The sequence below is a fragment of the Haemaphysalis longicornis genome, unplaced genomic scaffold (assembly GCF_048455015.1).
Source record: "Haemaphysalis longicornis isolate Haplotype H1 unplaced genomic scaffold, Haemaphysalis longicornis Haplotype H1 scaffold_5, whole genome shotgun sequence".
NCBI classification, from domain to species: Eukaryota; Metazoa; Arthropoda; class Arachnida; order Ixodida; family Ixodidae; genus Haemaphysalis; species Haemaphysalis longicornis.
The window spans coordinates 152,120,842-152,136,157 of NW_027526385.1; the positions used below are offsets into that span (position 1 = coordinate 152,120,842).

The following is a 15,316-nucleotide window of genomic DNA, read 5'->3' on the forward strand; positions in this document are numbered from 1 at the left end:
TCGCTCTCGCCTAGCTGAGACATTTGAAGTGGGCCGGGTTTGCCAAGAAGAGGTTTTGTTTTGCAGCGTAAGCTACACTGGCCGAGGTTGAGCAGTTTCACGTGTGCCCTGAAGGGCTGTTCTGCGCAAGCGCGAGGGGCATTGGATTGGATCGGATTGTATTTGGATTGGATTAGATTAAAGTGGATTGTGCTGGATTGTGTTGCGTTACAGCCGCGGCAGACGTACTGGTGCCGGCGCGCGCCCAGGTGTGCGCCTCAATTGCTCAGTAGCCAAGTCTGACGCTGCGCCGGAGCCGCTTGATAGCCGTTTCGCATGGCTCGTGAAGAGCCGTGCTGAGCATGCTCGAGGAGCAATGACTGGACAGGACTGGACTGGACTACACTGGACTGGATTGCTGAACCTTAGCTCACGCTACGTATATCGTGGCATAGCATAGCTAAGCCACTACTAATTTTATAAACCCAAACGGCGTCAAACGCTGGGATCAAAATTAAGGGGGGGCGTTCCTTCATCGCAGGTGGCAGGAGGACATCGTTTTCGTGCCCCGGGTCGATGCTGTTCGACTGGCGACTGGGCCGCTGCCGGCCGGCTACTCGGGTGAACTGTTCCAAGCTGCACTGCGACGCCGACGGGGTGTTTCCCGATCACGCTGGAGGCTGCAGGCGCTACTTCCGCTGCAGCGACGGGGAAAGGGAAGAGATGCTCTGTCCACAGGTACGAAACAAATGTCTACGCTGTACCCTGGGGCTGGTATGCACTGTACGTTGGCCGTAGTGGGCTCTGCACTCGGAAAGGAGCCCATAGATTTCGTGACGTTGACAGGACGCAGCGTTCATGTGCCCGACATCGTGAAGAAAGAAAGCGTAGCCGAGGTGTGGTGTCTTTTATTCTTATTCTATTGCTCTCGCCGCAGCCAGTACAGTGGACATAACGACGACGTACGGAGAGCCTTCACGAAGCCCCCGTTGTCGGGCTTTGCCATCCTTAGCCAGTTTCGGCCTTGTAACCGTTTGCGTCTTACATAATGAACACGAAAAAGAAAGTAGACGTGAAAATAAAGATAGGGAAACAAGGAAAGGATTAAGAGACAAAAAGCAAGAAAGAAACCAAAAGCCTAAAAATAGGTATTGGGCGGATCTGTAGGCAAGCGCATATTTTCTGCTAGAATTGCTGTTGAGTATTCTGGTACTGGATGCCTTGAAACCCACGGTAACAGCAAGGTTGTTTAACCTACCGTGGACACAAGGGCTACGGTAGGTTAAATGGTTACCCACTACCCGCTTCCCGTAGCGCTGTGTCGCAAACAGTCCTCACTTCCGCGCAGCTCTAACTCGGCCAGCGGAGCTTGACCTTCGGCACATGTGCGTAGATATGCAGGTGCTGGTACCTCGCCAAGTCTCGGTGATTGAAACAGGGCCTGAAACCCAGTACAAAGAGTTCGCAAAGAAACTGCGTCGACACGACCGTGGTTATCAGGAAAAAAGTGAAGATATGAGAAAATTAGGACAGGTGCGTCTCGTCGGAGGACACGACTTTTCAGTTTAAAAAAGAGAGTAGGGATCAGACGCGTTCAAGACGGCACTAGTAAAGATGTGTGAGATGTATGGCCAGCCAAATGGTCAAAAGATTCGAACCACGCTTCTGAATGCAGTATATTTATACCGTAAGCTGGGCCTAGTTGGACAGTCCGTGATCCTACGGGGAACGGCCTACCTTCGTTTCCCTAAAAAGCAGTGCTTATTGAGGAAATATCGCAAGGTAGCAACCTTTTACTAAAATTACAGCTGTGTATGCAGTAAAAGGAACCGGCGGAGCAGGACAGATGCAAGAGTTGCAGAATGTTTTATAACTAGAAAGCTCAGCGAGTTGGACGGCGGCCACCCATTCTACTGGTACCTGAGCGGTGTCCCTGTCGTATTCGTCAGTAGGTATACATTTATCTTTGTGTGGATACTACTACAGACCGTACTTGGTCAGTGCATACTCCGCATGTAATTGACAAAGTTAATCGCGTGGGTGAGTACGTACTCGGGACTTTTCACAGGCCCCTACGACGTTCAAACTGAAGCTTTACAAAACACTTATCCGCTACAAACTGGAATTCGCTATATTCATTTGGAATTATAATCGAGGGATTATAATTCCAAATGGTGCACAAGAAATGGTGCAAATGGCTTTCACAAGAAATGGTGCAAAATAACTCTTCGCTTTATAATTTCTAACTGCAACCGAAATGCTAGTACAACCACCATTACACCCAGCCTACTCATCTGTTTCGCCGTTGAATCACTTCAGGAGAGTTTGTTGCTGAGCTAGTTGGTGCATATTATGTTTAGAAGAAACCAGCTGGACATGGAAACAAAGGACTAAATGTTAACAAAAACTGACAGGTATAATGCTGGGTTGGTGCATATTAAGTTTAGAAGAAACCAGCTGAACATGGAAACAAAGGACTAAATGTTAACAAAAAATGACAGGGACCAAGCAGTATCCTTGTCAGTGAACTGAATCACTTCAGTTCACTTCAGAAGTTAAGGTATCACAGCCAGCTACGCGAGGAACTCATTATGCCTCCTCGGTACGTTTCAGCCCGCCTTCATCATATTCATAAGGTGGGTTTTCCATTTTGCAGAGCTAACACTTCCTTCCAATCTTTCATACTGCGTACCTCTTAGAGTGGAATCGCCTTCTGGTACTGACAGAAACAATTCAGGGGCACCAGGGGAGGCCATAACACTTCCGCCTCTCAAGCGCGTAAGCAGACACAAGTTCCCCGAGGAATGTTCGTTCCGCTTGCGCACCTTTTTAACGTGTACGTCTTCCAAAGTGCGCGTCACACCAGCGTCCCATGTTGTCTTCAGGGTCAGCTGTTCGAGGCTGACCGTTGCCAGAACTCGAGCGCCGTGACCTGCAAGGGAGACGACGGCTGCGGTGGCCTGCCGGACGCCTTCTACCCGGCCCCGGGATGCCACGAGTTCGTGCTCTGCGTGGCAGGACAGGTCAGGGAGTTCACCTGTCCGTCGGACCTGATCTTCAGCCGGAAGAAGCTCGCCTGCGACTACCCGGACAGGTGGGAACTCCACACTACGTTAGGCCAATTAGCATGACCACTGGTAATACTTCTGCCTAATTTGCCTGTTCTCGCTTACAGGGGTGTGTGGAAACGACGGAATGCAGTTACAGTTACCGTGAGGACAAAATAAAAGTTTGAATCATTCCAAAGATTTTCAATTCAGAATAACAGTCATTGTTATTCCTAGATGATAAGAAAACAGTTGCAATAGTGTTGACAGCTGCCGCTTTTTGCACCGCCCTGCGATGTCACAGAGACTAATCTCTGTGATTACCGGCTGCCGACAAAAGCTACTGCCAGTACTAATGGTTGTGCGATTGTGTTGGTCAAAAAGCTCATCGACGGTTCGGTGGAAAGTGCCGAGGTGAAGAAACGCCCTAGTTACCGAAAAAGGCTACTGTCCCAAGGCTTGAGAGCCATTGGTGTTTGGCGACGGATCCACTCTGCAAGCACAGCTAAACAGGGCGAAAAGTCTGTGCCATCGGAAGCTGGTGGTGAAGAGACCAAACGTGTTCATGGCTTTATTGTTCGAGGTAGGCGATCGCTGTTCCCAAGCCACGGCGAATTCCTCATCATGTGACGCTTGGTCTCTTTTCGCCACCTGCTCGGACGCTATATAGTATTGAACACGCGTGTTCCCTTCCTTAGCTTGAATAGGAAAGACATGCATGCTTCAGAATTCTTCAAGTAGCTGCCATGTTGCGTTTTCTGTACGCCTAAGGAAGGTGAAACTAATCTGTGCAAATCCTCGTTTTTTTTCATTTTCTAGCCAATGAGCACAGTCCTTGCTCGGGCTATTATTTATGATTTTTTACTTGGATTCATTATTATAGAAGTGTGACATTACAGATGATCTTCAACAAAAATCGGAGTGGCCATAGTAATGACGCATCACTGTATAAGCCTGCGTCAGCGTGCAATGGTATCAGTACAGAGGATTCACGGGCGATGCGCGGTTAGTTCTGCAAATACTCTCGACGACTGGACAGCGCGTGCTCCGGTGATTTCGCATGACTACAACAAGAAAAACACAATTTTTTTCATTTGTAAATATGCTGACTTTGAAAATTTAAAGGCTATGAAATGATATTGCTAATGGCGCATTGTGTGCAATTCCATACATACCCAACAGTGCCTAACAGTCTGCTCTGACACGTCGCGAAATTAACTATGCCGCACGGAGTCACACATAATCTACCAAAGCCTGCTTGAGCTTACTTTTTATCAAGGAACTACAGATGTAGCAAGGGTCATTACACGTACTTACTTAAAGTACCCTTAGCGCTGCCTTTCGCGCTAGAGCTGCAACCACGGGGGTTTAAGTTCGGTGCAACACTGTATACATGCCTGGCGCATACCAGCACCTCAAACCAATTCCTAGAAGCCATGCTGAGGGGTTTCCACGGGAAGACTGATCAAATAATTTCTGCGTAAATAACGCACATTTAAATCTGTTACCCGTGAAGTTCCTTGGTCGGGCTTGCGCCTACACGTTTCCCTGGCATATGCCTTGTCTGGTGTTACTTTATTCTCGCCAGTTCCATGCTTGTCAAAAAATTGGCGCAGCTTGCACTAGTCGTGCAAGGCGGAGCTTGGGGTCGACCAAGCTTATTCCGGTTTTGCTAAGTTTTGCTAGGTTTTGCTATGTCCTTGCTAGGCTAGGCTAAGTGATGAGGGGTGAGGCCAAGTTTACTCAGATTTTGCAAGGCATTCCGGTCAGTTCCCCACACCGACAGTGTATCCCAGGGGAAAAGAAGCTAGGTCGATCCCCAGCTCCGCTGTTTCTCCAGCCCTGATCCCCCTTGTGCAAACGGCGCCAATTTTTGTTTTGGGTTTTAGTAGCCCAAAAAAGGATATCACCTTTACAATGGTAGAGTAAGGTGTGCGCACACGCATATGCCCCTTGTGCTCACACTCGAGCAGGCGCTAAAGCCGGCTTCACTGTTGTAACACCCTATCTGCGGTGGTGCACTCTTTAAAGGAAGTGAATGTTTTTTTCTTGGTACTTCTTGCAAACGCCATTGAGTCATGCTCAAGCTTAGACAGCTCCGCTGTTAATAGGCTTTAGAGTAAAAAACGTGGAATGTCCGAACTACCCGTCTTGACGACAGTGAAGCTGTATACAGGCAGGTTCCGACGAAACCAGCGGACGTCGACAGAGCCGAGTAAAATAAGAATTTTTGTCTCCAGAGCTGGTGTAAAATGCTTTGTAGCTCTCAATACAGTGTACGTATCCTGCAAAAAATGTAGTGACTTTGGCCGGTATCATTATCATTACTGTATCATTACGCCGAGCTTCGTTTACTTGTATGAAATAGTTATTTACAGTGTAGTTCTAAACGTTACAGAATTATCGTGAACTGTGAAAACTTGGCAGTCTGCGGAGAGGGTGTGTTTACAAAATCAAAGCGGCATGCAACTCTCGCTTTATTATAACGCTTCCAGGAGAAATTAAATGACAGTTGGCTGCAAAGACGGTCCTAATATTACGCCGAGTTAATTCTGCTTTTGATAATTACGTAGTTCACAGTGAAGGTATAATTAATGTGGAATGACAGTTTGCTGCCACCAATACAGCTTAGCTGCTCATCTTCTTCACAGCAGTGGAAGGGCTCTAAATTTTCTTCGTGTTTCTGGGCGTCTAGGTCGAGTTGCGACCCGCCCAAGGCTACGTGCGCCCCCGGCTCCAACGGGCTGCACCCTCTCCCAGGCTGCAGGGAGTTCCTCGTCTGCCGCGACGGCCATCTCCTCAAAGTCGGTAGCTGCCCCAGGGGAACGGCCTTCGACACAGCCACGCTCGACTGCCGACCAGCGGGCTCCGTCCAGTGTCTCGTCGGAGCCGATGGCCACGACTCCGAGCCGGAGTGCGCGGGCCGGCCCGACGGGGCTTACCCCGACCCTGGCTCTACACCGACTTCCTACTACGCCTGTCTTGGCGAAGCGATGGTGAGGACTGCACCGGCACATTCTGACTTTTTCAGGAGACGTTTTTAGTGAAACATGATCGTAAATGCTTCTAGCTAAGAGAAGCAATAACGTTGCTGCCTGCTTATTCCAACCGTTGTAATCAGACGTAACATGAATATACCAAACTGTACAATTCCTGTTTGATACATCTCGCGTAGTTTAAAAAAAAAAAGGTCAAGGGGCACGTTTAAAAATCCTCATAAATTTTTATAGGGACTTTAGTGTTTTTTATGTTGCTTTAATTCTTGCATCCTAACGCTGACAAAGGCTAAAGTGCAGTGGCGGCATTCAGCGGGTGAGGCCGTGTTCAGACTGTTGCCGGACCTGTCGTAATAACTTTAACGAAAGGCGTCATTTCGCGTAAACTGCGTAACAGGCCGTTTTTTTACGTCCATAGATCACGATGTGGCTTATGCGTCGCTAGTCTGAACATATTGTAAGCAATCACAACCGATCCGACGCAACATTTATTCCAAGCAAACATTTGTGTTATTCCTTTTTGTACGCGAATTTATTACAGGGTATTGGAACACTTGCATTTTTGACAAATTCCCAATGCCTGCTCGTATATGCAGGTAGCTACCGGCTCCTGTCCCGATGGGTCTGCCTTTGATCCGGCGACGCAGCATTGCCAAGCGCCTGGTCGACCCGGTCTGGACGGCGTCGCTTACGGCCAGTACGAGTGCGAGGGCCGCATCGGCGTGTTCCCAGACTACCGCAGCTCCTGCCGTGGCTATCGCGTGTGTGCCGACGGCCTCGAAGTACTGCACGACTGCGACGAGGACCTGAGATTCGACGCCGAGACGGGGCGCTGCCTACCAGAAGCGTCTCTATGTCGCCCGCCGCGCGTAGTTGGCACGTTCAAATGTTCTGAAGATTCCCCGCGTCTTTTCGTGGACCAGAGCACCGGCTGCAGGTTCTGGCACGAGTGCGTCGGAACGGAAGGCGTTTCATATGCCTGCCCGCGGGGTCAGACGTTCGACCCGGAGCGAATGTTTTGCCGCTTAGACATCAGCTGTGTCGACGTCTCGCCTCGCGAGACCGGAGTGCCCTCGCTTACAGGAGCCATCAAACTAGTAAATGAGACCGACTCAGAAGTGGACTGCGGCTATGACGCTGAAGTGTTGCCAGCGTTAGACCGCCGAGACTTTCACGTCTGTTCTCCGGGAGGGACGTACACATTCCGCTGCCCCACCGCCACTGTGTTCGATGTAGATAAAAACACGTGCAGCGTTGATAGGGGCATTGACGCTACGGATTTAATGCTGCCCGGGGACGACTTTAGCTGCGAAGGCAGAAATGACGGTCTGTACCCTGACGAGAGCATGGCCCACGAGTGCGCCAGATATTACGTGTGCGAGGGTGGTAAGAAAAAGACAATGCTTTGCCCCCCTGGCACAAGATTCAACCACGTGTTGCTCTTTTGCTCCAGTGCGGTTCTCTGTCAGGTGGACCGCCCCGCACCTGTGACCACACCAGCCCCTGCCACTCCGCAGCCTACGACGACCACCGCCATTGTGACTAAAACAACGCTTGAAAACCTTGTCACAGCGCAGGCGTTCTCACCTATCACAGCTCCTCCGTCCACGCTGGCGCCTGCACATGTTACTCCACGAGCAGGCAGAGGAAACAGACGACGTGGACACAGGCGGAGGCCAAGGCCTACCGAAGGAAATTATGTAGGTGCTGTAGAGGCGGTTACACCGTTAGTCAGGCCCGCAACTACACCGGAATCCTTGCTTGCAACTGGAGCCGTCTCTGCCAGAGGAAGTAGACAAGGAGGTGAGCGCAGAACAACGTGGGCAGCAACTTGGTCCGGATCGTGGGCAGCAACGCGAGCTGGAACTCGTGGGACAACGCCCGCCACAACTGCCATAACGACAGTAATCACTACGTCACCACCTACAAGACTAACAACAACGGTCACAACACCAGCGCCTACGCCAACAACTCCTAGTGTTGCGCCTGCAGTGCTGACAGGAAATGAGCCAGAAATCGAACCTTCAAAGGTACCGGAAGTGCACCGAGAAAGTGAACAGGAGGTTGTTCACGAAGCTACTGCTGACGTTCCGCCGCTAAGTGACACGGAGTATGAAGATGACTTTGGAGTCTACGCTGCACCAATAGCGGGAGCAGTAACTCCGTCGACGAGTAAGCCGGATGGTCGCGCTGAAGGTAGACCAAGAAGCGAGGCAGAAGTTAGGACTAGCGGCGTCCCCCAACTGGAACCAGGAAATGTGGCATTGAGTCCGCCCGAGGCTACGTTGGCAGTTCCAGTGAATGATCAACTGGGAATTGATTCCGACAATGGAACGCGAACTGGATTAAGCCTGGATGCTACAACAGGTCTCGGGCCACAAGAGGCACCAGAAACAATTCTTGACCGTTTTCCACAAAGTCCGCCTCGTTTGCAAGCGGACCATAACTCAAAAAGTCGTCCTGGATATGTACCAGATGGTAGCCCAGAAATTGGGGAAGGCTTTGTACCGCAACAAAAGCCAGGTGAAGTGCCCCATAGTTTGGCAGAAATTGACCCCTATGTAGAAGAGCAAAGAAACAAAAAAACTGAGTCGCCATTCACATCAGAAAAGAGGCCACCAGTCAGTTCAGATCTTGCGGTGGAAAAGGGGTTGAATGTTGGTCCAGAAACGTCGCAAACCAGTGCACCGTATGCAGGTGCCCGGCATGGGTCGACCACTGAGTCAGGCTTTGCGCCAGAGAGTCTACCCCAAAGTACGGTAGTATATGAGCCAGAAGACGAACCGGATGAAGCGCCAGAGGGTTTACCGCAAACGCCGCAACGTGGAAGTGCACGACAGCCACAAAACACAAAGTCAACAAATGCACCAGAAATTGAGCAACAAGTAACTTCAGATATCGTGTCGCAACGTGGTCGCGGTGAATCCCAAAAAATAGCACCATATGTAGGTGCTCGACTCCCGGCTAATTCAGACACTAATCTTCCAACAGGAACACGGCAAGAAGCCAGAGGAGATTTTTCGCCAGAAGGTGGGTCAGATGTTGCGCTACAACGTTCCACAGAAACTCCGCCGTATGTAGGTGCACGGCATGAATCAAGGTATCAGACGACATTTGCGCCGGAAAGTGGGCAACGAGTCACCCCACCGTATGTGGGGATACGAGATCATCCTAGAACGAAGACGACATCTGCGCCAGGAAAAGGACCGCAGAAAACTTCGGATTTTTCATCAGAGTACGGTTTAGGCGAGGTGTCAACAGTCGCACCAAGTTTACAGGCTCGTCGTTATCCAAAAACAGAATCTCAATTTCCACAGGAAGTTGGGCTACAAGATACAGCAGATTTTCCGCGCGACCATGAGTTGGGTATAGCTGCAAAAAGTTACACAGAAAGTCCACCATACGTAGATGCACAATATCGTCGAAGAACTAAGACGACGTTACCACCAGAAAAAGGACAACAGACAACTTCAGACTTCGCTTCAGAATACGTTACACACAAAGTAGCAGAGAATTCGCCAGGAACACTAACTCCACCATATGCAGATACACGAGATCCTCTGAGAATCAAGACGACATCTGTGCCACAAAACGTGCCATCGGTTGCTCTTGATTATCCTTCAGAGTATGGTATCGATGAAGACTCAGAAATCCCGCCAAATGTGGGTGCTCGACTTGATCCAACCCCAGAGCCTCAACTTCCACAAGGAGTAAAACAACAAGTTACCGCAGATGTTCCCCGTCAACACGGGTCAGATTTTGCCCTACAAAGAACCACAGAAACTCCACCCTACGTAGAGGCAGAACAGAGCCCGAGAACTAAAACAACGTTTGCACCAAGCACAGGGCAACAAGTAACTTCCGATTTGGCCTCAGAATACGGTGAAGATGAAGTGACAGGAAGTTCACCAGGACACCACCGATACGAAGGTACACGAGATTATTCGAGGAATAAGGCGACATCAGCGCCGGGGACAGGACGACAGGTCACTTCAGAATTCGTGTCTGATTACGACATAGACAAAGCGTCTGAAGTCTCGCAGGACATGGGTGCGCAATATCAACCAAAAACAGAGGAAGGACTCCCACCAGTGGTAGGGTTACGCGTTCCGGCGGATGTGGTGGCTGGGGACAGGCCAAATGCAGCACAAGGTAACCTGCCAGAAACTCCGGCTTTCGTTGGTGAACATCGTGCAAAATCCAAGTCAACAGCTGCGCCACTTAGTGGAGCATCAGGTACACCGGATTTCACTCCACAGCACGCTGTAGAACGTGTACCGGAAGAGCCAGCATACGCTGGTGATGGACATCACCCGAAAACTCAGCCGAAACTTCCACCAGAAATAGGCCAACGAGTTACGGCAGGTTCAACGCAAGAAGGTGGTCCAGATGAAGTACCGGAAAGTTTGCCAGAATATCCTCAAAGTGTAAGTGTACGACATCATCCGCAATTTAAGCCAACAACAGCACCAGAAACTGAGCCCCGTGTCACCTCAGAGTTTGCGTCAGAACACGATGTAGAAGGTGGTCTGTCAGAAACTTCCCCCGAATTGGGTGACAAGAGCAACGCGAAAACTGAGTCCAACCTCGCGCCGGCAATAAATTCTCAAGTTGCAAAAGATTTCGCTCCATACTACGGCACAGAGAAAGTGTTGGAGAGTACCTCCGAGGCACCACCAAACACAGAAGCAAGCCTTCGTCCTGGATACCAATCGACAATCGCGCCTGGAGAGACGCCTGAAGTTACGGAAGATGTAGTCCCAGAAAACGTACGGATAGCTGCACCAGAAAGGCAACCAAAAATTACGGCTGATGTTTATCCAGAAAGCCCTCTGCAACCCGATGCACGCTTCGCACCAAAGAACTCGCAGGAAAATACTGTAGGTTTCGCTCCTAAAAACGCACCTCGGTACGTGCCAGAAATCGGGCCAGAGCTTACGGATGTAAGACAAAAAAGTGATCCTCAAACGGTTTCTCAACACGTACCTGTAAATCAACCAAGCCCTACGCCAGGGCCTACGTCTTATATTTCACCAGAATATAGAGAAAGCCCTAGAAGGGAAACTACACCAGTGTACACAGATAGGATTACGACCAAAACGAGACCACTTGATGCACAGCGTGTGAAGCCGCAAACTCCACCCACCATCCCGCCAGACAGTATATATGTGACGGTACCGGTTACTCCGATACCAACAGTGAGGACGACAACAAGAGCTGCCTCACGGAGAACAACGTCAAGCTATTCTAGGAGCGGAGGATGGGACGCTACGAGAGCACCGTCGTGGGCTGCCACCCGTGGGTCGGCGCGAGCAACGTCACCACCTCCGGCACGAGCAACGACGGCAACATTATCGCCAAGGGCAACACCACCGTCGTCACGGGGGGGAGGACGATCACGAACGCGTTCCACCACACAAGCGCCTGAAACATTCAACGCGATTTCATTCATGACCTACGCACCAACAAGGCGAGACCGCCTCAGTACCGTTACTCCTACGACGCCGCGTGATGACCTAGCGCCGCCCACACGAGATGACGTCACCCTCCTGCCGTTCCCTCAGCGCCACCTCGAAGCAACCCGTGCGTCTCGCTTCAAATGTCCCAAAGGCAGATCGGGATTCTTCGCGGACTTCCGGTCTGGTTGTCGCCGTTACCACATCTGCTTCAAGAACAGCAGTCAGGTGCACGAGTGTCCCGGGGTGCTCCTCTTCAACCCGATCAGCCAGACGTGCGACCTTCCGGACAAGGTGACCTGCGTACCGCCGAGGCGACGTGCCTGCCCTAACTGCAAGACCACGTCCTCTTCGACCGGCCGTCGGAGGAATCATGCTCATGGCGTGCCGTCCGGCTTCCACTTTGAGTGCGGAGACCTTCCGGACGGCTTCTACCCAGACGTGGCTCGTCGCTGCCATGTGTTTTATCGATGCCACAATGGCCACAAGTTCCCCCACTACTGCAAGAGGGGCCTGTTGTTCAACTCTAAGACGGGGAACTGCGATTTCGAAGGAAGCGTTGAGTGCTCGGCGGCGGGCGAACAGCGATCTCCGAACGAGTCAGCCTGAAGGCCTCGCGGCCGGCATCTGCACGGCTAGTCAGCGGCCAGCGTCTACTGAAGGAGCCCATTCCTGGTGTTTGGGGTCGGACGTCCCCACACCTGGTTACGCTTGTTCGGTCACCGAAGGAGTGGAAAAAGTGGGGCTGAAGATGCTCCAGAGAGTGTGCCAAGGGTTACGGAACGTTGTTGTGTGACGGTTGTAAGGTATTTGTTAGAGGTCCTGAAACGGACTTTCAGGGGCTATTCCTTTTCTGCATTTCTTTCAAATTGTCGTGAGCTGTATTTGCTTTAAAGCTGTTATTTTATGAAGAAAAGCCCTACAGTTGACATGCCGTGGGTATTAAGGGGGTTCCAACTGCACCGATAAAAATCTATGGTATCTCTGATAAAAAACAACGTGATAATAAGTGAAGCACGACCTGCGTGAGGTATGTGCTGCGCAGAGCAAAGCAGATAGCGCTTGTTTCAAATAGCGATTGCGTAGCTTTCACAATGTTTTGAGGCCGGAAAGAGGCCGCCTTAGAGGCTACGTTTTTTACAGCCGCTATCAGTGCCCCTTTAACAGCGTGCTCTTGTAGCCGATAGCCACAGGTTACTTTGAAAGAGTGTAGGAGGACATAACGGTTGTGAGGATGAACTCCGTTGATGAGGCGATAAACACCACTCATTGCTGCGGTTTTGAATGTATGCTCACTCAACTTAATACCGCGGCAGTAAGAAATTAATTTCCAACCGACTTGCGTTCTGAACTACGAACCTCTGAGGTACGTTGTACCATGTACAGGACGCGCGGGAGCTGAGACGTACTTGCCCCGAAATGTTTTGTTGATGCAAGCACAATCATTGTTGTAAAATAAAGAGCACTTTTCACTGACTCGTGGCAAGTTGTTTCGTGACTATGTGTTTAGTAGCAAAAGTTAGTACACTTGTATGTTGCGATGATTAGAACAGGGAGTTTTCAAACACGGACGGATTATGCCGAGTAAAAAGGATGAAAAAATGTATGAGCATGCTTAGCATGTTGAACAGGGTGATCAAAATTAATTCGGCAGGTTTTCCTTTACAATTAGGCACTTATATTTACGTCAAGACCACCTCTACTCTAAAGTGAGGCTATGCGCCCAGGGGGACACAGAATTACGGGGTAACTATTGATGTCGGTGGCTTAATTAACTAAAACTGATTAATTAACTTCTTAGTGGCTGCAGTAAGCAGGCATGTTTGTATTGTAGAGTTAGACGCAATCATGTTTCTACACAGTTTCATCTGGCAGAATTCTTCTAGCTCATCTTTACTCCGAGATACAGTACTGCGAAGTTTAACTGCCGTTCGCGTGATTACGCATGCAAGACACTGAAGACTGGCGCAAAGCTCCTTTTTGTTCTGTGTGTCGATAGCGGTTCAGAGTACTGCAGATTGCGATAACGCCAACCAAGACTGAAAGGGTGCCAGTTATCACTTTTGCCTATGACTCCACCGCGTTGTCAAACGAAACACCATACACAGTAGGTCACAAAAGGGGGAGCGTTTGGCCGGTCGTCATGGTCTGGCATGCCTAATCATTGATTGATTGTTGAGTGTTACGCGCCGACGGAACGTAGGCGATGAGGCGCGCCGTAGTGGAGGGCTTCGGATTAATTTTGGACACCTGGGGATATTTAACGTGCGCCGAAATCTCGTACGCACGGGCGTTTTTGCTCTTCGCCACCATCAGAAAAGCTGCCGCCGCGGCCGGGAATCGAACCCGCGTCCTCGTGTTTAACAGCGCAACGCCTTAGCCACTGAGGCACCGCGGCGGGTGCTTGCGTAATCATGCGAACGGCAATTAAACTTCGCAGTTAGATATCTCGGAGTGCGGATGCGCTAGATGAATTCTGCCAAATGAAATGGCGTTGAAACACGATTGCGTCTAACTTTTCAATACAAATATGTCTGCTTACTGCCGCCACGAAAAAGTTAATTTTAGTTAATTAAGCCGCCGACATCAATAATTAACCCACAATTCTCTGCCTCCCTGGCCGCATAGCATCAGTGTAGTGGTGGTCTTCACGTAAATGTAAGCGCCTAATTTTAAACAAACCTATCGACGTAATTTTGATCACCCTGTATAAGCTTCTTCAAGCCTAGCGAAACTGTACTGATTTTGAAAACCACTTGTTTACCGTCGTGAAGTGCGGTAACACCAGAAACATTGGGAAAGTGGTACGCTAGCTAATACACAGGTGGGCATGCACCTCAAGGCAGGTGTTAAAAACGGGCTGTAGGAACCGGAAGAAAAAACAAACAGAAACCTACCGGTCTTCTCACTGGAATCACCAAAAAGTGCGAACGGGTGCATTGTTAGTCGTGTATATATGTCGCAAACCTGAAATGCCCGTTCTTGAAATATTGCTGTGCAGGCGTTCCAGTTATTTCGAAATTGCTATCGCCTGCTTTCTTGCAGTGTTTATTATCGCTCTTGGAGGTCTCATTCTTCAAACGTGTAACATCCGGGACCAAAGGCCGCCCGCCAAATGATCCGCGCTGGCCGGTGAAGTCTTTCGAAACTGAAGGCCGCGAAACCTTCCGGGTGCGCCACAGAAAACGCCTGCAACTTGACTACTGTCCAGAGCATTCCATTAGGAAACTCAATCCTGTCTCTTCCGTATAAGCCGGAGTTGCACGAAAAAGAAAGGAGAAACGTGCTTCAAAGCGACAGCCAACCAATTTTAAATGCAGAGCATTTCTTTAACTCACGATGTCACCCGGCGTTGTCGGCGTTGGCGTGCCTCGGCGTCCGCAACAGCCGTTCCAGGTGCGCCCTCTCCCCCACTCCTCCTCTCCAGCATCACGCTACCCTTCTCGCTTTCAACAACAGGTCCGCACCCCTCCCCCTACACTATATAAAAAAATAATACTCACCGGCACCTGGTTTCGATCCACGACCCTGCGGGCGGAACGCAAGGTACATGGTGCTCTACCCACTGCGCCACTAAGCCGACACAGGATGGAAGGCTACGAACGCGCCTTATATCCTTGACTCATTCGAACTACGTCAAGAAGCTGCTGATACAACGCATTCACTACCTGTGGGCGGAACGCGAGGTACAAGGTGCTCTTCCCACTGCGCCACAAAACCGACACAGAATGAAAGGCTACGAACGCGCCTTATATCCTTGACTCATTCAAACTACGTCAAGAAGCTGCTGATACAACGCTTTCACCACCACCAACTCCCCAAACACTAAACGTTAACG

At 50.2% G+C, this 15,316-nt stretch overlaps 1 protein-coding gene across 1 annotated transcript in view; it reads left to right on the plus strand.

Moving 5' to 3' along the window:
* The window catches only part of LOC144138754 (uncharacterized), a 60,421-nt gene extending 47,467 nt beyond the window's left edge, over window positions 1-12,954 (plus strand). The window contains exons 4-7 of the mRNA XM_077671166.1: window positions 521-717; window positions 2,865-3,073; window positions 5,722-6,022; window positions 6,619-12,954. Of these exons, the coding sequence (XP_077527292.1) occupies window positions 521-717; window positions 2,865-3,073; window positions 5,722-6,022; window positions 6,619-12,087 (6,176 nt within the window). The 3' untranslated portion in view covers window positions 12,088-12,954. The remainder of the gene's footprint in view (window positions 1-520; window positions 718-2,864; window positions 3,074-5,721; window positions 6,023-6,618) is intronic.
* Window positions 12,955-15,316: the final 2,362 nt, after the last annotated feature.